This window comes from Theropithecus gelada, chromosome 4 (assembly GCF_003255815.1).
Source record: "Theropithecus gelada isolate Dixy chromosome 4, Tgel_1.0, whole genome shotgun sequence".
Lineage (NCBI taxonomy): Eukaryota > Metazoa > Chordata > Mammalia > Primates > Cercopithecidae > Theropithecus > Theropithecus gelada.
Window position 1 is genome coordinate 34,410,835 of NC_037671.1, and position 22,215 is coordinate 34,433,049.

The 22,215-nt window shown below is 51.2% G+C and overlaps 2 protein-coding genes across 5 annotated transcripts in view; both read left to right on the plus strand.

The window, feature by feature from the left end:
* Positions 1-15,813, plus strand: part of C2 (complement C2) — a 48,158-nt gene extending 32,345 nt beyond the window's left edge. For 2 of the 3 annotated variants that reach the window (XM_025381571.1, XM_025381572.1), the window contains 15 exons: positions 2,386-2,559; positions 2,643-2,741; positions 2,942-3,075; positions 5,306-5,444; positions 6,695-6,835; positions 8,565-8,654; positions 13,100-13,240; positions 13,366-13,460; positions 13,558-13,669; positions 13,786-13,951; positions 14,059-14,135; positions 14,277-14,368; positions 14,867-14,993; positions 15,121-15,170; positions 15,319-15,813. In XM_025381571.1, the coding sequence (XP_025237356.1) occupies positions 2,386-2,559; positions 2,643-2,741; positions 2,942-3,075; positions 5,306-5,444; positions 6,695-6,835; positions 8,565-8,654; positions 13,100-13,240; positions 13,366-13,460; positions 13,558-13,669; positions 13,786-13,951; positions 14,059-14,135; positions 14,277-14,368; positions 14,867-14,993; positions 15,121-15,170; positions 15,319-15,498 (1,817 nt within the window). In that variant the 3' untranslated portion in view covers positions 15,499-15,813. The remainder of the gene's footprint in view (positions 1-2,385; positions 2,560-2,642; positions 2,742-2,941; positions 3,076-5,305; positions 5,445-6,694; positions 6,836-8,564; positions 8,655-13,099; positions 13,241-13,365; positions 13,461-13,557; positions 13,670-13,785; positions 13,952-14,058; positions 14,136-14,276; positions 14,369-14,866; positions 14,994-15,120; positions 15,171-15,318) is intronic. The other variant, XM_025381573.1, reaches the window with a different exon arrangement.
* Positions 15,814-16,192: 379 nt separating this feature from the next.
* On the plus strand, positions 16,193-22,215 carry CFB (complement factor B). Of its 2 annotated transcripts, none has more exons than XM_025381575.1 (18): positions 16,193-16,426; positions 16,514-16,747; positions 17,151-17,336; positions 17,492-17,665; positions 17,886-17,987; positions 18,092-18,228; positions 18,501-18,639; positions 18,961-19,092; positions 19,371-19,472; positions 19,548-19,685; positions 20,182-20,279; positions 20,418-20,543; positions 20,756-20,901; positions 20,999-21,075; positions 21,274-21,374; positions 21,473-21,605; positions 21,687-21,736; positions 22,006-22,215. In XM_025381575.1, the coding sequence occupies exons 1-18, from the start codon at positions 16,363-16,365 to the stop codon at positions 22,159-22,161; spliced, it is 2,295 nt and encodes a 764-aa protein (XP_025237360.1). In that variant the 5' UTR covers positions 16,193-16,362; the 3' UTR covers positions 22,162-22,215. The 2 variants fall into 2 exon arrangements, with proteins under 2 accessions (XP_025237360.1, XP_025237359.1); XM_025381574.1 differs by having other exon boundaries at positions 20,418-20,535; positions 20,751-20,901.

Sequence of the window (22,215 nt, forward strand, 5' to 3'; positions counted from 1 at the left end):
CCAGCTACTCGGGAGGCTGAGGCAGGAGAGTCACTTGAACTTGGGAGGCGGAGGTTGCAGTGAGCCTAGATCGTGCCACTGCACTCCAGCCTGGGTGACAGAGTGAGACTCTGTCTCAAAACAAACAAACAAACAAGCAAACAAACAAAACCAAGAAAAACAACCCTGGAATCTGATACATGCCATGTACACTTTTTTTTTTCTTTTTTTTTTGAGACGGAGTCTCGCTCTTGTTGCCCAGGCTGGAGTGCAGTGGTGCAATCTCAGCTCACTGCAACATCTGCCTCCCAGGTTCAAGTGATTCTCCTGCCTCAGCCTCCCAAGTAGCTGCGATTATAGGCATGTGTCACCACACCTCGGTAATTGTGTATTTTTAGTAGAGACAGGGTTTCTCCATGTTGGCCAGGCTGGTCTCAAACTCTTGACCTCAGGGGATTCCGCCCACCTTGGCCTCCCAAAGTCCTGGGATTACAGGTGTGAGCCACAGCACCCGGCCTTATATGGATATATTTTGTTTCTTTAAGAGACAGGATCTTGGCCGGGCGCAGTGGCTCAAGACTGTAATCCCAGCACTTTGGGAGGCTGAGGCGGGCGGATCACGAGGTCGGGAGATTGAGATCATCCTGGCTGACACAGTGAAACCCCGTCTCTACTAAAAGTACAAAAAAATTGGCCGGGCGTGGTGGCGGGCGCCTGTACTCCCAGCTTCTCGGGAGGCTGAGGCAGGAGAATGGCGTGAACCTGGGAGGCGGAGCTTGCAGTGAGCAGAGATCGCGCCACTGCACTCCAGCCTGGGCGACAGAGTGAGACTTTGTCTCAAAAAAAAAAAAAAAAGAGACGGGATCTTGCTGTGTTGCCCAGGCTGGCTTCAAACTCTTGAGCTCAAGTGATCTTCCTACCTCAGCCTCCTGAGTAGCTGGGAATGCAGGCATGTGCCACCACACCTGGCCATAATCATTTTTTTCTTTTAGACCGAGTTTTGCTCTTATTGCTCAGACTGGAGTGCAAAGGCGCAATCTTGGCTCACTGCAAACTCTGCCTCTGGGTTCAAGCAATTCTCCTGCCTCAGCCTCTCGAGTAGCTGGGACTGTAGGCATGTGCCACCACGCCCAGCTAATTTTGTATTTTTAGTAGAGATGAGGTTTCTCCATGTTGGTCAGGCTGGTCTTGAACTCCCGACCTCAGGTGATCCTCCCACCTCAGCCTCCCAAAGCTCTGGAATTACAGGCATGAGCCACCGCGCCTGGCCCATAAGCACTTTTATCATGGTTATTGCTGCCGCTGTGAATGGTGAGGGGCTCTGCTTGGCAGAAGTACGGCTCCTAGGATTTCCTGGAGCCGCATTTGCCTGTGGGTTTGGGAGCTTCTTGGATCATGGTTCTCAGCACATCATACAGAAGACACGGAGTCCACAAGATGGCAGGACCACCTTCATCTAGTGGTCCAGACCATGGCTCCCCGCTCATGCCCTTGGGTCTTTGCCAAATGGCCATTTATTCAGACGTGACTCTAACTTATTTTAAAATGGAGGCATAATTTACCTATTGTAAAATGTACAAATCTTAAATATTAGGCCCAACGATTTGTTACACATGCACCCACTCATCTAATCATCACCCAAGACAGAGAATGAGGTTCCCTCTTGTCCCCTCCCACAAGGTAATGGCTCTTCCGACCGCTGTCTCCATGGACTATTTACCTTGTGCTTACATTTCCTGTAAATGGAATCATGCAGGATGTGGTCTGTTGCTTCTGGCATCCCTTGTTCTACATTCTGCCTGTGAGATTTATCCATGCTGTTGTGTGTATCAGTACTTTGTTCTTTTTTATTGCTGTGTAGTATTCCATTATATGGATATATTACAATTTATCCATTCCCCTCTTGGTGGACATTTGGGTTATTTTCAGTTTGGGGCCGTTAGGAGTAAAGCTCTAGGAACATTCTTGCATGTGATTTTGGTACATGTATGCACTTGCTTCTCTTGAGTAAATGATCTAAATGTGGAATTGTCACATCAGAGGCTGGCATATGTTTAGTTGTAGTAGAGGCTGAGAAAGTTTCACCCACGTACATGCCAGCAAGGTAACAGAGTTCCAGTCGCTCCGCATCCTCTCCAACACTTGGAATTACGGGTCGTTTCCGTGTTAGCCGTTTTGATGGGTGTGTAGGGACGCCTCACTATGGTTTATGAAATACAAATGTTCTCTGAGGGAGTGGAGGGACCATCAGCTGACGTCTTCCCTGGGTCTCTGGGGGCTCTGGGACAGACACGGGTGCATCCCTGGGTTGGAACTGGGAAGCTTCTGCCAGCAACTGAGGCGGCTGAGGAGGCAGAGCCTGATGGGAGGGGCTGCTCACCTCTGCCTTCCTTTGTTCACTCGCAGCTGGCCACTGCCCCAACCCAGGCATTTCGCTGGGCGCGGTGCGGACAGGCTCCCGCTTTGGTCATGGGGACAAGGTCCGCTATCGCTGCTCCTCGAATCTTGTGCTCACGGGGTCTGCGGAGCGGGAGTGCCAGGGCAACGGGGTCTGGAGTGGAACAGAGCCCATCTGCCGCCGTGAGTAGCTGCCCTACCCTCCTGAGACTCCCCAGCACACCCGGCCACTGCCCCGGCTGACCCCTGTGTGGCTCCCCCCACAGAGCCCTACTCTTATGATTTCCCTGAGGACGTGGCCCCTGCCCTGGGCACCTCCTTCTCCCACATGCTTGGGGCCACCAATCCCACCCAGAGGACAAAGGGTGAGTGTTTGAGGTGGGGTTTCTGGTTGAGCAGGGTGCTGGATCTGGGTTGGAGCAGGGGAGGGTGCGAGCTTCCTGGAGGCCAGGAGCCTTGGTGGGCTCAGCCACTGGAAGGGAGGGAGGCAGAGAAGCTGGACCTGCTTGGCAAGAGCGCAGGAAGGAGGTGGGGATCTCAATGCTCCCCTTCCACATTTCTCCAGAAAGCCTGGGCCGTAAAATCCAAATCCAGCGCTCTGGGCACCTGAACCTCTACCTGCTCCTGGACTCTTCGCAGAGTGTGTCGGAAAATGACTTTCTCATCTTCAAGGAGAGCGCCTCCCTCATGGTGGACCGGGTCAGGAATCAGGAGCCCGCCTGCAGCACAGGCCTTCCTGCGCTCACTCCCTCTCTCTGTCTCCTTCCCTTCCTCAGAGCCCCACTCACGGCCCACCTCCTCCTAGAAATCTTCTCAGATTATACTCATGCCATGTAGGAATCATGAATTCAATTTATACAACCATAATTTTTATTTCACAAGCACTGTTAGGACCCTGTGCTGGGGGCTGGGGAACAGCAAAGATGGAAAGCCTGAGGTCTTGCTTTCCAGGAATTCATCATCTAAAACAGTGGTCTCCACAGAAAGGTAGTGAGATAACACACAGGAGTGAAGAGAAAAATACTGGTGCCCCTGTGGAATAATTTAAATCAGATTAATAATTTAACATTTAATAATTTCCTCTTAAAACTTCAACACTATGGCCAGGCACGGTGGCTCAAGCCTGTAATCCCAGCACTTTGGGAGGCCGAGACGGGCAGATCACGAGGTCAGGAGATCGAGACCATCCTGGCTAACCTGGTGAAACCCCGTCTCTACTAAAAAATACAAAAAACTAGGCCGGGCGCGGTGGCTCAAGCCTGTAATCCCAGCACTTTGGGAGGCCGAGATGGGCGGATCACGAGGTGAGGAGATCGAGACCATCCTGGCTAACACGGTGAAACCCCGTCTCTACTAAAAATACAAAAAACTAGCCAGGCGAGGTGGCAGGCGCCTGTAGTCCCAGCTAGTTGGGAGGCTGAGGCAGGAGAATGGCGTGAACCCGGGAGGCGGAACTTGCAGTGAGCTGAGATCCGGCCACTGTACTCCAGCCTGGGCGGCAGAGCAAGACTCCGTCTCAAAAAAAAAAAACAAAAAAACAAAAAAAAACTAGCCGGGCGAGGTGGCGGGCGCCTGTAGTCCCAGCTACTCAGGAGGCTGAGGCAGGAGAATGGCGTGAACCCGGGAGGCGGAGCTTGCAGTGAGCTGAGATCCGGCCACTGCACTCCAGCCTGGGCGACAGAGCGAGACTCTGTCTCAAAAAAAAACAAACAAACAAGAAAACTTCAACATTTTGTGCAGGCTTTAAAATGTGTGTGATAGACCAGGTGTGGTGGCTAGTGCCTGTAATCCCAACACTTTGGGAGGCTGAGGCGGGTGGATCACTTGAGGTCAGGAGTTTGAGATCAGCCTGACCAACATGGTGAAACCCCGTCTATACTAAAAATACAAAATTAGCCACATGTGATGGTGCACGCCTGTAACCCAGCTACTTGGGAGGCTGAGGCAGGAGAATCGCTTGGATCCGGGAGGTGGAGTTGCAGTGAACTGAAATCGTGCCATTGCACTCCAGCCTGGGCAACTAGAGCGAAACTCCGTCTCAAAAAAAATAAAATAAATAAAATAAAATATATATGATAGAAGTTTGGAAGCCACTGGTTTAAGTTCCTCACCAGAACTTTGTTTTGTAATTATGCTTTTCACAATACTTCATGTAATATTATAAATGGTTTTCCCTCCCACCTACATTTTAAAGAGGGCAGTTTCTGTGCTCTCTTGGGACTCAAAATTAAGTAACTTGTTGCACTGTGAGGCAGCAACACATACAAGTTTGAGCAGTGACTGAGAGTCATGTGACAGGTTCAGATCCCACTTCCACCTCCTCCTCATGATGTGATGGGGGGAGGGGGACGAGGCACCATGCCTCAATTTCCTTATCCATAAAATAGGGGCCATGATGCCCCCTCACAGGGTTGAGTGAAGATTAAATGAGGAGAGAGTCTGTCAAAGAGAAAGATGCTCAACAGAGGTTACTTTTTTTTTTTTTTTTTCTGAGATAGTTTTTCTCTGTCACCCAGGTTGGAGTACAGTGGCGTGATCTTGGCTCACTGCAACCTCTGCCTCTGAGTTCAAGTGATTCTCCTGCCTCAGCCTCCTGAGTAGCTGGGACTATAGGTGCCTGCCACCATACCAGGCTAATTTTTGTATTTTTAGTAGAGATGGGGTTTTGCCATGTTGGTCAGGCTGGTCTCGAACCCCTGACCTCAGGTGATCCACCTGCCTAAAGTATTGGGATTCAGGCATAAGCTACCGCGCCTGGCCCATAGCTTCTTCCTAACAGCCATTTCCTAGTGTCTCCACTGGTCCTAGCCTCGCCTCTGTCGGTCTCACTCTAGTTTCTCTGCTTCCTCCAGAGCTCTTTGCTTGCTCTCTTACCATCTCCCCTTTGACTTCAGGGCCCTTTACACTGCCTCTCACTTGCCCCACACAGATCTTCAGCTTTGAGATCAATGTGAGTGTTGCCATTATCACCTTTGCCTCAGAGCCCAAAGTCCTCATGTCTGTCCTGAACGTCAACTCCCGGGATATAACTGAGGTGATCAGCAGCCTGGAAAATGCCAAATACAAAGGTACGGGTGTCATCACATGATGGCGATGGGAGAGGAGAAGATGGACCCTCTCAGGGCCTGCAAACAAATTCTGGATGAGTTAGAAAGAGAGTGAGGCCTCTTGGTGGCACCTGAGTCCCACAAGTCTGGGGTAGTTTCAACGTCCAGGGTTATGATGGGGGAGCCCAGCTGTCCCCAGTTCATAGCTCATTCTAAGGTGCTGCAGGTCCAAAGACACTGTGCAGGTCTTCAGTTCCTTCCAGTTGCCAAAACCACACTGTCTGGTTTGCATGGCTGCACATTGCCATCTCCCCATGTCATTAGCCACCCATACGCCATGTAAAGCTGCCTGCTGGCACTTAGCAAATGGCTGAAGCCTCTCAAGGTTTTGGAAACCTCATCTTTGAATCTTGGGACTTTAGTGTGGTCTTGAATTGGGGTTATGCAATGAACATTTCTTTTTTTTTTTGAGATGGAGTCTCGCACTGTCACCCAGGCTTGAGTGCAGTGGCACGATCTCGGCTCACTGCAACCTCCGCCTCCCGGGTTCAAGTGATTCTCCTGCCTCAGCCTCCCGAGCAGCTGACATTTCAGGCACCTGCCACCACGCCTGGCTAATTTTTTGTATTTTTAGTAGAGACGGAGTTTCACTGTGTTGGTCAGGCTGGTCTCGTGATCCTGACTTCGTGATCCGCTGGCCTCAGCCTCCCAAAGCGCTGGGATTACAGGTGTGAGCCACCTTGCCCGGCCCTATGCAATGAACATCTCTAAGGTGGAAAGGCTTTTAATGTTTGAACAAGCAAAGATGCCAAATCTCTATCTGAATGGCAAATGTCTGAGTTTATCAAAGCAATTGATAAATTGCATTTCCAGGCCGGGTGTGGTGGCTCATGCCCGTAATCCCAGCACTTTGGGAGGCTGAGATGGGCAGATCACTTGAGGTCAGGAAACCAGCTTGGCCAACATAGTGAAACCCCATCTCTACTAAAAATACAAACAATTAGCTGGGTATGGTGGTCAGTGCCTATAATCCCAGCTACTTGGGAGGCTGAGGCACGAGAATCGCTTGAACTGGGGAGGCGGAGGTTGCAGTGAGCCAAGATCACGCCACTACACTCCAGCCTGGGTGGCAGAGTGAGACTCTGTCTCAAAAAAAAAAAAAAAAAGAAAAAAAATTGCATTTCCAATAATTGGGGGAATAGAGTGATCCCCTATCCCTTGGTGGTAGGTGGGAAGTTTCTAAGAGAGTCCTTTCTTTTGTCATATTCCAGATCATGAAAATGGAACTGGGACTAACACCTATGCAGCCCTAAACAGTGTCTATCTCATGATGAACAATCAAATGCAACTCCTTGGCATGAAAACGATGGCCTGGCAGGAAATCCGACATGCCATCATCCTTCTGACAGATGGTGGGTATCATGGTCTCTGAGTGTGTCTGGAATAGTGGAAGGGGCAACAATATGGGGTCAGAAGCCCTGAGTTCTGATTCTCCCTCTGCCTGACACTTTGGGCCCTGGTTTTTTGTTTTTAGAGATGGGGCCTTGCTTTGTTGCCCAGCTGGTCTCAAACTCCTGGCTTCAAGCAATTCTCCTGCCTCAGCCTCCCAAAGTGCTGAGATTACAGGTATGAGCCATCACACCTGGCCCAGTTTCTTATTTATAAAATAGGGCCGGGTGTGGTCAGCACTTTGGGAGGCCAAAGTGGGTGGATCACTTGAGGTCAGGAGTTTGAGATCAGAGGGGTCAACATGGTGAAACCCCGTCTGTACTAACAATACAAAACCATTAGCTGGGTGTGGTGGCACATGCCTGTAATCCCAGTTACTTGGGAGGCTGAGGCAGGAGAATCGCTTGAACCCGGGAGGCAGAGGTTGCAGTGAGCCAAGATCATGCCACTGCACTCCAGCCTGGACAACAGACCGAGACCCTCCATTGTCTCAAAATAAAATTAAATTAAATTAAAAAAAAATAGAATTAGTGTTGATGATGATGACTGTAACCACGACGACAGCAACGATGATCATGATAGCTGTCCTCCTTTCCTTACACAATTTTTATGGAAAGCTATTTAAGTTGCCTGTGCCAAAGTGCTTTGTGTTAGCTCTTGTTACCCTCTGGGAGGTAACTTGGAGATAGGTGAGGAAACGTGGCTCTCGAGCAGGAATGTCGAGGGACACGGATGCAAGGAACAGTCTGTAGTGGATCTGGCCTCGTCATTTGCTTCTTGATATTATCCAAATTACACAGTTCCTCCAGTACTTAGTTTATAAGATGAGAATACCGACTCTTCCTGGGGTTTCATGAGAATTAAATGAGATAAAGTATAGGAAGCACCTGGTCCAGTGCCTGGAATGTAGAAAATTTCAGTAAAACTATATATATATATATATATATACACTTTTTTTTTTTTTTTTTTGAGACAGGGTTTCACTCTGTTACCCAGGCTGGACTACAGTGGTGTGATCTTGGCTCACTGCAACCTCTGCCTCCCGGGCTCAAGCAATTATCGTGCCTCAGCCTCCAGAGTAGCTGGGACTACAGGTGTTTGTCACACGCCTGGCTAATTTTTTTTTTTTTTTTGAGACGGAGTTTCACTCTTGTTGCCCAGGCTGGAGTGCAATGGCGTGATCTTGGCTCACTGCAACCTCCGCCTCCCGGGTTCAAACGATTCTCCTGCCTCAGTGTCTGGAGTAGCTGAGGTTACAGGCATGTGCCACCACACCTGGCTAATTTTGTATTTTTAGTATAAGCATGGTTTCTCCATGTTGGTCAAGCTGGTCTCAAACTCCCGACCTCAGGTGACCGCCTGCCTTGGCCTCCCAAAGCGATGGGATTACACGCATGAGTCACCGTGCCTGGCCACACCTCGCTAATTTTTTGCAGTTTTAGTAGAGACAGGGTGTTGCCATGTTGCCCAGGCTGCTCTCGAACTCCTGAGCTCAGGCAATCCACCTGTTTCGGTCTCCCAAAGTGCTAGGATTACAGGCATGAGTCACCATGCCCAGTCTAAAAGTATACTTTGAAGCTCTTATAGGCAGTGTAAGTGTTGAGGTTCCCAGGCTAAATGTTTTCCTACTCTTCCAGGGCCCTGGGAAATCCTGATATTACCTAGAAGAAGTCTTTATTCTCTTTGTTCTAGGAAAGTCCAATATGGGTGGCTCTCCCAAAACAGCTGTTGACCAAATCAGAGAGATCCTGAATATCAACCAGAAGAGGAATGACTATCTGGGTGAGCCCCTGCCACTGCCACCACATTTGTGCTGCTCCTGCAGAGGTCACGATATCTTCAGCCAGGGATCCCAGCATCTTAGCTCTGGTCCAGAGCCACACGGTTTTATTTCTGCATCGTTCTGTACAAAGGCAACTGAGTATCATGTTGAAGAGTCTGGAGTCAAACTACTGCCCATGGTCTCAACCTTATCTTCTTCTTCTTCTTTTTTTTTTTTTTAGACAGTGTCTCACTGTCACTCAGGGTATATTCCTGGAAATATGTCCACCCATGCTGGCCCAGAAGCTGGTCCAGAAAGTAAAGATGTCCACCCATGGAGTGCAGTGGTGCAATCATAGCTCACTGCAACCTCAAACTCCTGGGCTCAAGCGATCCTCTCAACTCAGCCTCCCAAAGTGCTAGGATTACAGGTATGAGCCACTATGCTCAGCCCATCTTTACAAATTGTTTAAAATTAATTTTTAATTTTTTGTTTTGAGACAGAATCTTGCTGTGTTGCCCAGGCTGGAGTGCAGTGACTGGATCTCAACTCACTGCAACCTCCACCTCCTGACTTCAAGTGATTCTACTGCCTCAGCCTCCAGAGTAGCTGGGATTACAGGTGTGTGCCACCATGCCCGGCTCATTTTTGTATTTTTAGTAGAGGCGGAGTTTCACCATATTGGCCAGTCTGGTCTCAAACCCCTGGCCTCAAGTGATCTGCCTGCCTTGGCCTCCCAAGATGCTGGGATTATAGACAGGCGTGAGCCACTGTGCCCAGCCAATTTTTAATTTTTAAATTATTGTTATTTTTATTTATTTATTTATTTAGAGACGGAGTCTCGCTCTGTGGCCCAGGCTGGAGTGCAGTGGCGCAATCTCGGCTCACTGCAAGCTCTGCCTCCCAGGTTCACGCCATTCTCCTGCCTCACCCTCCAGAGTAGCTGGGACTACAGGCGCCTGCCACCATGCCCTGCTAATTTTTTTTTTTTTTTTTTTGGAGACAGAGTCTCGCTCTGTCGCCCAGGCTGGAGTGCAGTGGCCGGATCTCAGCTCACTGCAAGCTCTGCCTCCCGGGTTTACGCCATTCTCCTGCCTCAGCCTCCCGAGTAGCTGGGACTACAGGCGCCTGCCACCTCGCCTGGCTAGTTTTTTGTATTTTTTAGTAGAGATGGGGTTTCACCGTGTTAGCCAGGATGGTCTCGATCTCCTGACCTCGTGATCTGCCCGTCTCAGCCTCCCAAAGTGCTGGGATTACAGGCTTGAGCCACCGTGCCCGGCCCTTTTTTTTTTTTTTTTTGTATTTTTAGTAGAGATGGGGTTTCACCGTGTCAGCCAGGATGGTCTGGATCTCCTGACCTCATGATCCGCCCGCTTCGGCCTCCCAAAGTGCTGGGATTACAGGTGTGAGCCACGGCGCCTGGCCTTTAATATTTTTAATCAACAGCTTTAGACAGAGAATCTTGGTTTCATCTTCAGTGGGCTGTGGCCATGGGCAGTTTCTTCATCTGCGAAAGGGGAATAGTACTAGGACCCAGCTCACAAGCTGACAGGGGAAGATGCTCAGAGAAACACTGCCTGCCTGGCACAGAAAAATGCCCAGCATATGTTAGCCATGACTGTGACTGTCGTCGTTATCATCATCATCATCACCATCATCAGTATCTCATGTTTCAGGAAACTTTCCAGGAAGAAGAGACCTCGATTTCCTCTAGGGAATATCCCTGGTGGTTTCTCTTTCAGCAGCACAGCTGGCTAACTAAGGCTTTGGCAGTTGCAGCCTCTAAAGGAACAATTCTTCAGGTTCAGACTAAACACAAATTGCACTGACCTTTGATCAGAAAGTAATTTCAGAGAGAGATGCTCAGACAGGGAGGGCAACCGGTTTTGAGCCCCAACATTTCATCTTCCCCTTAGCTCCTCTCCTTTCCATTCACACTGCTCCCTCCCAGCTCACCTGGCCCTGGGGGTAAGCTGATTCCTCTTTAAAACTCCGGCCCAAGGAAGACAAAATTTAAAGCCCACTCCCTTCCTCCTTAGCATCACTGGGCCAAGGTTACGTCACTGGGACAAATGCTACAAAAACGTTTTATTGAAAATAAGTAGGAAACCAAATGAAAATAGTCAAAGAAAACGCACAAGGCATGATCATTTTCTAGCTCCAACTGTACCTGTTTCTCTCTGGGCCATTGCCAGATTGCCTCCTGGATGAAGATCTCTTGGTCTACCTAAGCACCTTGCTTTTACACACAACGCAGGGCTCTCTGAGAGCAAAAATGCGCCACAAGGGTTGCAAAGGCTGAGAGAGGAGCAGACTCTGTGATCTGCCTGAGGGCAGCTCCGACTGGCACCACAGTCAGAGAACAGGCGCGGCCTGCTGCGTGGGTCCAGGGCCTCCAGTGGGAGGACTTGGCTTTAGGCCTTTCACCCAGATGCTACCTTTTACAGAGGAAGACCACATCTGAGGTTTTGTTTCCATGTTATGTTCTGAGTTCTTTCTATTCATTCAGTCATTTAAAAATACTTACCAAAGTACTACAAACCTGGGTGGCTTAGAACACAGAATTTCTTTTTCTTACAGTTCTGGAGGTTAGAAGTCTGAGATCGAGGTGTTGCAGGGCCGTGCTTCCTTGGAAGGCTCTTGGGAAGAATTCTTTCCTGGCTTTTCTGGCTGCCGTTGGCTCCAACCGTGCCTTGGCTTGCGGCAGCATAAACCCATTCTCTGCCTCTGTCTTCAACTCGCCTTCTTTTCTGTGTGCACCTCTGTGTCGTTACATGCTGTTCTCTTATATAGATAGGAGACCCACTGCCTGTGTCTTTGTGTCCAAATTCCCTTCTTCTTCTTGTTTTGTTCATTTGTTTGAGACAGAGCCTCGCTCTGTCACCCAGGAGCCCAGGCTGCAGTGCAGTGGCGAGATCCCAGCTCACTGTAACCTCTGCCTCCTGGGTTCAAGAGATTCTTATGCCTCAGTCTCCCGAGAAGCTGGGATTACAGGCATGTGCCACCATGCCCAGCTAATTTTTGTATTTTTAGTAGAGACATGGTCTCGCCATGTTGGCTAGACTGGTCTTGAACTCCTGGCCTCAAAGCGATCTGCCTGCCTTAGCCTCAAAAGCTGCTGGGATTACAGGCATGAGTCACCACCATGGCCAGTCAATTCACTTTTTTTTTTTTTTTTTTTTTGAGATGGTGTCTTGCTCTGTTGCCCAGCCTGGAGTGCAGTGGTGCAATCTCGGCTCACTGCAACCTCTGCCTCCCAGGTTCAAGCGATTCTCCTGCCTCAGCCTCCTGAGTAGCTGGGATTACAGGCATGTGCCAGCATGCCCAGCTAATCTTTGTATTTTTAGTAGAGACGGGATTTCACTATGTTGATCAGGCTGGTCTCGAACTCCTGACCTCGTGATCTGCCTGCCTCAGCCTCCCAAAGTGCTGGGATTACAGGCGTGAGCCACCGCGCCTGGCTCACTTCTTCTTCTTCTTCTTTTTTTGAAATGAAGTTTCGCTCTTGTTGCCCAGGCTGAAGTGCAATGGCACGATTGATCTCGGCTCACAGCAACCACCGCCTCCTGGTCATTGCAGGTGTGAGCCACCACGCCTGGCCCCGGCTTACTTTTTCTTGTTTTTATTATTATTATTTTTAGTGGAGATAGGGTTTCACCCAGTTATCCAGGATGGTCTCGATCTCCTGACCTCATGATCCGCCCACCTCAGCCTCCTAAAGTGCTGGGATTACAGGCATGAGCCACTGCGCCTGGCCTGGCTTACCTCTTCTTATAAGGACCCCAGTCATTGGACTAGAGCTCACCCTAATCCAGTATGACTCAATCTTAACTTGATTACATCTGCAAATACCCTTTTTCCAAATAAGGTCACAGATACTAAGGGTTAGGATTTGAACACATCTTTCTGGGGGACACAATTCTACCATTATAGGCAATAAACAGGATAAGAAAACCATAGAACCCAGCAGGTGGTAGGTGACACAAGCTAAGAGGTCTTGTCATGTTGCCCAGGCTGGTCTCAAACTTCTGGCTTCAAGGGATCCTCCCACTTTACCTCCCAAAGTGGGGATGAAAGTGTCTGGGGCATTGCAGTTTTAGACAGGAAGACCAGGGAAGGCCTCACTGAGAAGGTGACATTTGAGCCAAGACTTAAAAAGGTACGAAAGTGAGCTATGTGGAAGTCTGGGGGAGGAGTGAACTAGGCAGAGGCATAGCTGGGGCCAAGGGCCTGAGGTGTGACTACGCCTAAGGATTTGATAAACTTCAAAGAGGCTGTGTGCTACAGGAGAGTGAAGGGCAGGCAGTGGCAGGAAATGAGGGCAGACAGGTAGCAGTGGGGAGGACGCAGGGGTCCAGCTTATGTAGGTCTTGGTTGGACACAGTGAGTTTCAGATGGCAGCCTCCTGTCTCATGGGGTAGCCCCAAAGCCACAGGAGTCTGGTGATTTCCTTCTTCCCCAACAGACATCTATGCCATCGGGGTGGGCAAGCTGGATGTGGACTGGAGAGAACTGAATGAGCTGGGGTCCAAGAAGGATGGCGAGAGGCATGCCTTCATTCTGCAGGACACAAAGGCTCTGCACCAGGTCTTTGAACATATGCTGGGTGAGTGAGCGTTGCCCTCCCTGGTGTAGGGAGGATGGTGAGGAGCCCGTCAGAAGCCCATGTTGGGAAGCTAGACACAGTGCCCTTCATTTGCTTCCTTCCCCATCTGATCCTCACACCCACAGATGTCTCCAAGCTCACAGACACCATCTGCGGGGTGGGGAACATGTCAGCAAACGCCTCTGACCAAGAGAGGACACCCTGGCATGTCACTATTAAGGTACCAGGAAGGAGGGGCGGGGCTTGGATTCCAGAGGTGAAAGTGGCCATGGGCCAGAGATACTGCAATCCCTGAAGATCACCTGTTCCCCCCGTAGCCCAAGAGCCAAGAGACCTGCCGGGGAGCCCTCATCTCCGACCAATGGGTCCTGACAGCGGCTCACTGCTTCCGCGATGGCAACGACCACTCCCTATGGAGGGTCAATGTGGGTAAGGCAGGGGATGCACCAGGCTCCCGATCCTGAAGCCACAGATCCCACCACCTGACCCAGCCTCTGGCCCCTGCAGGAGCCCTGGTCTAGCCTAATCTGGCATATCATTTCCAGGAGACCCCAAATCCCAGTGGGGCAAAGAATTCCTTATTGAGAAGGCAGTGATTTCCCCAGGATTTGATGTCTTTGCCAAAAAGAACCAGGGAATCCTGGAGTTCTACGGTGATGACATCGCCCTGCTGAAGCTGGCCCAGAAAGTAAAGATGTCCACCCATGCCAGGTGCCTGGAATCTGGGATGGGAGGGTGCCCTCCAGGGGAGAGTGCTCTGGAGAGCCCTGGAAGAGATACTGGGGACAGGCTGGTGTGACTCTTGCTCTTCTCCCCAGGCCCATCTGCCTTCCCTGCACCATGGAGGCCAATCTGGCTCTGCGGAGACCTCAAGGCAGCACCTGTAGGGACCATGGTGAGTGCTGGGACTTATGGTGCTTGAGAGCTGGGGCCGGGGTTTAGGGGTGATAACAAGGACTAGGCTGCAGTCCCCAAGCCAGGAATCTGGATTCTGGGTAAAAGGACCAGCACCAATATCCTCTTCTCTTGACTATAGAGCATGAACTGCTGAACAAACAGAGTGTTCCTGCTCATTTTGTCGCCTTGAATGGGAGCAAACTGAACATTAACCTTAAGATGGGAGTGGAGGTGAGGGTCTCAGGTTGGGGATGCTGGGATCCCCCTGTGACAGCTCGCAGAATCTCTCTCTTCCTTCTCCAGCTCTGGCTGCTTTCTCTCTCTGATGTGGGTCACCCCTCCTCCCAAGTCTCACAAACCTGCTAGTTGTCCCTGAGTCTGCTTATTCTTTTGATGTTGTTGAGATGGAATCTTGCTCTGTCTCCCACACTGGAGTGCAGTGGCACGATCTTGGCTCACTGCGACTTCTGCCTCCCAGATTCAAGTGATTCTCCTACCTCGGCCTCCCAAGTAGCTGGGATTATAGGTGCTTGCCACCACATGCAGCTAATTTTTGTATTTTTAGTAGAGACAGGATTCCGCCATGTTGGCCAGGATGGTCTTGAACTCCTGACCTCAAGTGATTCGCCCACCTCAGCCTCCCAAAGTGCTGGGATTACAGGCGTGAGCCATTGCACTCAATCAAGTCTGCTTATTCTTCCCTTCTCTCTGGTTCCACCCCTACGGCAGTGGACAAGCTGTGCCGAGGTCGTCTCCCAAGAAAAAACCATGTTCCCCAACTTGACAGATGTCAGGCAGGTGGTGACAGACCAGTTTCTATGCAGTGGGACCCAGGAGGATGAGAGTCCCTGCAAGGGTGAGTCCCTCACCATGCCTGGATTCCCAAAGGGGAAGGCCACCTGTGTCTCTGTGGCCGGCGTGCATGCCAGAACACCAGTCCACTGCCCTGTATGACACTGTCTCCTGTCACCTTTTGCTGGCAGGAGAATCTGGGGGAGCAGTTTTCCTTGAGCGGAGATTCAGGTTTTTTCAGGTGAGAAGGTGGAAGCTTGCAGGACCCAGGGGTTACAGGATGTCAGCCTTGTTGGGGGGATGACGGAGGCCTCTGAGGGATCTAGGGAGGTTGGGGCTTACAGCTGGAGCTGTGGCAGCCTCCCAGCCAGTTCTCTCCTTTTCTCCAGGTGGGTCTGGTGAGCTGGGGTCTTTACAACCCCTGCCTTGGCTCTGCTGACAAAAACTCCCGCAAAAGGGCCCCTCGTAGCAAGGTCCCGCCGCCACGAGACTTTCACATCAATCTCTTCCGCATGCAGCCCTGGCTGAGGCAGCACCTGGGGGATGTCCTGAATTTTTTACCCCTTTAGTCATGGCCACTGAGCCCTCTGCTGTCCTGTTAGAATCTGCCCCCCCTCCATCTTCTACCTCTGAATGCCCACCCTTAGACCCTGTGACCCATGCCGTCTCCTAGTTGAGTAAATCCGGGTCTCTAGGATGCCAGGGGCAGCGCACACAAGCTGGGAAATCCTCAGGGCTCTTACCAGCGGGGTGCCTCGCTGCCCCACCTCCCCGCTCCTTGGCCTGTCCCCAAATTCCTCCCCTGGTTGACTTGACTCATGCTCATTTCACTTTCATATGGAATTTCCCAGTTATGAAATTAATAAAAATCAGTGGTTTCCACATCTGTCTGTGCCTCTATCTGGAGGCCAGGTAGGGCTGGCCTCGGGGGAAGGGGAAGCCAGAATGACTCCAAGAGCCACAGGAAGGCAGGTCAGAGACCCCACTGGACAAACAGTGGCTGGACTCTGCACCATAACACACAAGCAACAGGGGAGTGAGCTGGATCCTTATTTCTGGTCCCTAAGTGGGTGGTCTGGGCTTGTTGGGGAGGAGCTGAGGCCAGAGAGGAGGTACTGAAGGGGAGAGTCCTGGACCTTGGGCAGCAAAGGGTGGGACTTCTGCAGTTTCTCTTTCCTTGACTGGCAGCTCAGCGGGGCCCTCCCGCTTGGATGTTCCGGGAAAGTGATGTGGGTAGGACAGGCGGGGCAAGCTGCAGGTGCCAGAACACAGATTGCATAAAAGGCCGGGAGCTGGTGGGGGGCAGGGGAAGGGAATGTGACCAGGTCTAGGTCTGGAGTTTCAGCTTGGACACTGAGCCAAGCAGACAAGCAAAACAAGCCAGGACACGCCATCCTGCCCCAGGCCCAGCTTCTCTCCTGCCTTCTAACGCCATGGGGAGCAATCTCAGCCCCCAGCTCTGCCTGATGCCCTTCATCTTGGGCCTCTTGTCTGGAGGTAAGTGAGGGTAACCTTCCCTTCCTGCTGTCCCCAGCATCCCTCCTTGGCCTTTTGGGGCCAGGCTTCATCAGCCTTTCTCTTCAGGTGTGACCACCACTCCATTGTCTTCGGCCCAGCCTCAAGGATCCTGCTCTCTGGAGGGGGTAGAGATCAAAGGTGGCTCCTTCCGACTTCTCCAAGAGGGCCAGGCACTGGAGTACGTGTGTCCTTCTGGCTTCTACCCGTATCCTGTGCAGACACGTACCTGCAGATCCACGGGGTCCTGGAGCACCCTGCAGACTCAAGATCAAAAGACTGTCAAGAAGGCAGAGTGCAGAGGTTTGAGGGCAATGAGTGTGGGCAGTGGCCTAAAGGAGAAACAGGGCAGGTGGCAGCAAGGTCAGGACTAGGATGAGACTAGGCAGGGTGACAAGGTGGGCTGATCAGGAGGAGTAGGAGCAGTTTTAGGGTTGTAGAGGGAAAGGAAGGAAAAAAAAGGGGAGTTAACCTTTAGTAAGCATTTACCCTGGGCTTCCACACAGCCCTGGAAGTCAAGAGAACACTCAGCAATGGGGAGGGAGGAGCAGCGGAAACCCCTATGGGTTGAAGAGTAGGTAAGATGCAGCTTCTGCGGGACTGGGAATGCTCTGTTTCTCAGTGACCTGGTCTCTGAGACCAGAAGGGAAACACCTAAGGCAGCCTTTCCCTCTTGATGACTTCTACTTCTCCCCACTTCTCAAAGCAATCCGCTGTCCACGACCACAGGACTTCGAGAACGGGGAATACCGGCCCCGGTCTCCCTACTACAATGTGAGTGATGAGATCTCTTTCCACTGCTATGACGGTTTCACTCTCCGGGGCTCTGCCAATCGCACCTGCCAAGTGAATGGCCGGTGGAGTGGGCAGACAGCGATCTGTGACAACGGAGGTGAGAAGCATCCTCTCCCCCAACATTGCTGTCTCCCTGACAGCGCCTAGCCTGAGGAGTGGGCATTTGCCCCCGGACACTGTAACTCTTGCTCTCTACCTTGCCCGCGGGGCCTCAACCTTCAGCGCTTACCTCCATGTCTCATGCCTCTGCAGCGGGGTACTGCTCCAACCCAGGCATCCCCATTGGCACAAGGAAGGTGGGCAGCCGGTACCGCCTTGAAGACAGCGTCACCTACCACTGCAGTCGGGGGCTTACCCTGCGTGGCTCCCAGCGGCGAACGTGTCAGGAAGGTGGCTCTTGGAGCGGGACGGAGCCTTCCTGCCAAGGTGACCCTTGACCTGTACCCCCAGGTCAGATCCTGATCTTGCATCCTACTGTCTTCTCTCCCCACCTCAACCCTGCTCTTTCCTCACTTCTTTTAAAACTCCCTCTAGAACTGTCTCACTTCTGAGCCTTTTCTACCCTGGAAACCCACAATCCCCCATCTCTTTGGTCACTGTGTCCCTGACACTCCCAGACATTTGACCTCATTTCTGACTCTCCCAGACTCCTTCATGTACGACACCCCTCAAGAGGTGGCCGAAGCTTTCCTGTCTTCCCTGACGGAGACCATAGAAGGAGTCGATGCCGAGGATGGGCACAGCCCAGGTTTGAAGGCAGAGAGGGGAGGCAGGGCAGGGAACTGGGGGAAAATGGAGAAGGGACAAGATAATCATTCATGCTGGAGCCTGAGTCACTCTCCTGGCACGCAGGGGAACAACAGAAGCGGAAGATCATCCTAGACCCTTCAGGCTCCATGAACATCTACCTGGTGCTAGATGGATCAGACAGCATTGGGGCCGGCAACTTCACAGGAGCCAAAAAGTGTCTAGTCAACTTAATTGAGAAGGTGGAGTCCTCCTATCCCTGAACTTGGGGGAATGGAATCTTGCTGATCTTCCAGGACTAGCTCCCTGATCATTCCAGCCCCTCTGAACCACAGGGCCCCAGGAAAGTCTCCAGGTCCTATTCTGTCCTCCTTCCCTTGTACTTGATTCCTCCATGAACCTCAGTGCTTGAGCCTCTTCCTAAGAGCCTCCCTGTCCCAGCAACGTTGCTGAAGTCTCCCAATCACAGTATTCTACTTTCAATGCCATGACGCCTTGTTCTCCTCACCCACAGGTGGCAAGTTATGGTGTGAAGCCAAGATATGGTCTAGTGACATATGCCACATACCCCAGAGTTTGGGTCAAAGTGTCTGACAAAGAGAGCAGCAATGCAGACTGGGTCACGAAGAGGCTCAGTGACATCAATTATGAAGGTCAGAGGTTAGGGAATGGTGGGAGGTTCACTTTGGGGTCAGGAGGTTCAGGAGTGTTGTGTGGAGGGGGTCATGAGACTACCTGGAGGGCAACAGGGGGACCACTTTGTAGTCAAAGGTTGAACAGCAGGGTCATTGGGCAATGGAGGTTAGTGGGAACCTGCTGAGGGCTGGAAGGGCCACTTTGTGGTCAAAGGGAAGTCCATATGATGATTAACTTAAAAAGTTGAAAGATGTGAGATTTCAGTTGCAGATTGGTCTCTGGGGTTAAAAGATGGCTTGGAAGACCAGGTGAGGTGATGCTCTCTTCCCTCTCCACAGACCACAAGTTGAAGTCAGGGACTAACACCAAGAGGGCCCTCCAGGCAGTGTACAGCATGATGAGTTGGCCAGAGGACATCCCTCCTGAAGGCTGGAACCGCACCCGCCATGTCATCATCCTCATGACCGATGGTCAGAAGGGACCTCTCTCCTGTCCCAGCCTCCCCACCTTCTCAGACCAGCATGTGGCCCTTAAGTCCACTTGTAACACTATACCCATGGTTGGGGCCCTGAATGTGACTCATAACTGGCTGTTCATCTCTCCTGTGACCCTTCATAAAGAATTATTCCTAAAGCCTTGTGATCAACTACCTCTAACCCTTCCTCAACTTACTCACCCTGCCACGTGTATCACTGCCTCTAGCCAATTTATCTTATCTCCTACCTTCATGGTCCCGTCTCTTCTGCAGGATTGCACAACATGGGCGGGGACCCAATTACTGTCATTGATGAGATCCGGGACTTGTTATACATCGGCAAGGATCGCAAAAACCCGAGGGAGGATTATCTGGGTGAGTAACCTGACTAGGACCCAGCACCCTACTTCCTCAGGGCTTGGACTGTCATCCTTCCTTTTTCTCCCTCAGATGTCTATGTGTTTGGGGTTGGACCTTTGGTGGACCAAGTGAACATCAATGCTTTGGCTTCCAAGAAAGACAATGAGCAACATGTGTTCAAAGTCAAGGATATGGAAAACCTGGAAGACGTTTTCTTCCAAATGATTGGTAGGCAGATACAAGGGAATAAAGAACGCAACTCTCCTCAGCTTCCCCTGAAATAATTCATTCTTCCTCTACCCCTGAAGCTCTAGTTGCCTGGAAAGCCTTCTTCATTCCTCCTTCTCTACCTCAGTATCACTATTCTTGTTTCCTGGCACTGTTTGCTTCTTAACCTTAGAATCACAGAGCTCTAGGCACTTCAGAGATCTTTCTATTGTCCTACATTTGACACATGTGGAAACAAAGGCCAAAGGAGGTCAAGGGGCAGCAAGCTAGCAACAGGGCTGGGCTTGAAAACAGCCAGGCCTCTGATAGCTTGATCCCAAGTTCTTTCCCTTTTCACTCCACCACAGCAGTTTTCTCCTAATATGAGGAAACAAATACCTGTGGCCTTTCCCTTTCTCCTTTTGGGCCTCTGCCCCCCATAGACTCCTACCCAAAGGCTGCTGCCGTTTGGGAATGAAGTGTTCCGAGTTTTCAGCACATTCTCCTTCTCTGCCAGATGAAAGCCAGTCTCTGAGTCTCTGTGGCATGGTTTGGGAACACAGGAAGGGTACCGATTACCACAAGCAACCATGGCAGGCCAAGATCTCAGTCACTGTAAGCACAGAATCCCAGTAGTGAGGACTTGGGGGAGGAGAGGTCAAGGTGAAATGGGAGTAGGGGAAGGGCAAAATGGCCGTAAGAGATGGTGGTTTGTGAAAGCTGAGTTTTCCCTTTCTACTGTTCTGTTCCCAGCGCCCTTCGAAGGGACATGAGAGCTGTATGGGGGCTGTGGTGTCTGAGTACTTTGTGCTGACAGCAGCACATTGTTTTACTGTGGACGACAAGGAACACTCGATCAAGGTCAGCGTGGGTAAGGATGCAACTGAAGGTCCCGGGCTGCACCTACGCCCTCCAGGCAACACCTCCCACTTTCTACAGATCCCACACTCCACTCATCTGCAATGCAGCCCCATCCCTTGCACCCCAGACCAGTCAGGGATGGGGAAGACTTGAAGTTAGGAATGACATGGGGCCAGAGGCAAGAAGCTGCCCACAAAGAGGTGGTACCTATTCTCCTACTTCAAGGGAAGAAGCGGGACCTGGAGATAGAAAAAGTCCTATTTCACCCCGACTACAACATTAGCGGGAAAAAAGCAGCAGGAATTCCTGAATTTTATGACTATGACGTTGCCCTGATCAAGCTCAAGAATAAGTTGAATTATGACCCGACTATCAGGTGAGAGCATCCAGATCCCTGAGGTAAGGCTGGGAAAGGCTGGAGGACTGGGGTGAGGAGCAGGCCTAGTTTGCTGTTCTTTCTCCGTCCTTTATAGGCCCATTTGTCTCCCCTGCACCGAGGGAACAACTCGAGCTTTGAGGCTTCCTCCAACTACCACTTGCCAGCAACAGAGTAAGACACACTAGGGGGGAGGATGAGGATGAGATACTGAGACAAGTGAGGCATGAGAGGGAGATGCAATAGGAAGAGACGATGCCTGGCCCAGAACCTAGCACTAGGAAGGGCTTAGGGGACATCTGCTGAGTGACAAAGTCAATAGGGAGATGACAGTGGTGGGAGCAGCTGAAGTGATGCAGTCTATTTGTCCAGAGGAAGAGCTGCTCCCTGCACAGGATATCAAAGCTCTGTTTGTGTCTGAGGAGGAGAAGAAGCTGACTCGGAAGGAGGTCTACATCAAGAATGGGGATAAGGTGAGAAATGGGCATCCTAAGGAGGCACTCTAGGCCCTAATCCTTCCTAAGCCACCTCTGTTCATTACCTTTCTCCATGCTTCCCACCTCCCCTACAGAAAGGCAGCTGTGAGAGAGATGCTCAATATGCCCCAGGCTATGACAAAGTCAAGGACATCTCGGAGGTGGTCACCCCTCGGTTCCTTTGTACTGGAGGAGTGAGTCCCTATGCTGACCCCAATACTTGCAGAGGTGAGAGAACGCTCTCTGGTTGTGCTCCAAGTGCCCGAGGGCCAAGAGTCCTTTTCCCTACAGCTTCTCCTCTCCTTGCAGGTGATTCTGGCGGCCCCTTGATAGTTCACAAGAGAAGTCGTTTCATTCAAGTGAGTCCTCCCTTTCCTATCTGGGGAGATGCCAAGTGGTCAGCATGGGCCCCACAGCAGGAAAGCGCAATGCATGTGGCTAGTAATTCGAGGTGGGCAGAGCCTGCCTCACTTTAGGACTGCATGTCTGGCCTGTGTGTGTCAAGAATGAGGCTGAGCTGGGTCCCTAGCCTGATTCCTTTAGGTCAGCTAAGACACAATCAGGAACAGTCATGCTTCCAGGATTAGGAATTCTGTGAATGATCCATGGCACCCCACTGCCTCTGCAGGTTGGTGTAATCAGCTGGGGAGTAGTGGATGTCTGCAAAAACCAGAAGCGGCAAAAGCAGGTACCTGCTCACGCCCGAGACTTTCACGTCAACCTCTTCCAAGTGCTGCCCTGGCTGAAGGAGAAACTCCAAGATGAGGATTTGGGTTTTCTCTAAGGGGTTTCCTGCTGGACAGGGGCGCGGGATTGAATTAAAACAGCTGCGACAACA

Coding starts and splice junctions, on each gene's coding strand:
- CFB (XM_025381575.1), top strand. CDS start 16,363: ATGGGGAGCAATCTCAGCCCCCAGCTCTGCCTGATGCCCTTCATCTTG. Junction 19,686..20,181: donor CGTTTTCTTCCAAATGATTG/GTAGGCAGATAC, acceptor CTTCTCTGCCAG/ATGAAAGCCAGTCTCTGAGT. Junction 21,737..22,005: donor AGAGAAGTCGTTTCATTCAA/GTGAGTCCTCCC, acceptor CTGCCTCTGCAG/GTTGGTGTAATCAGCTGGGG.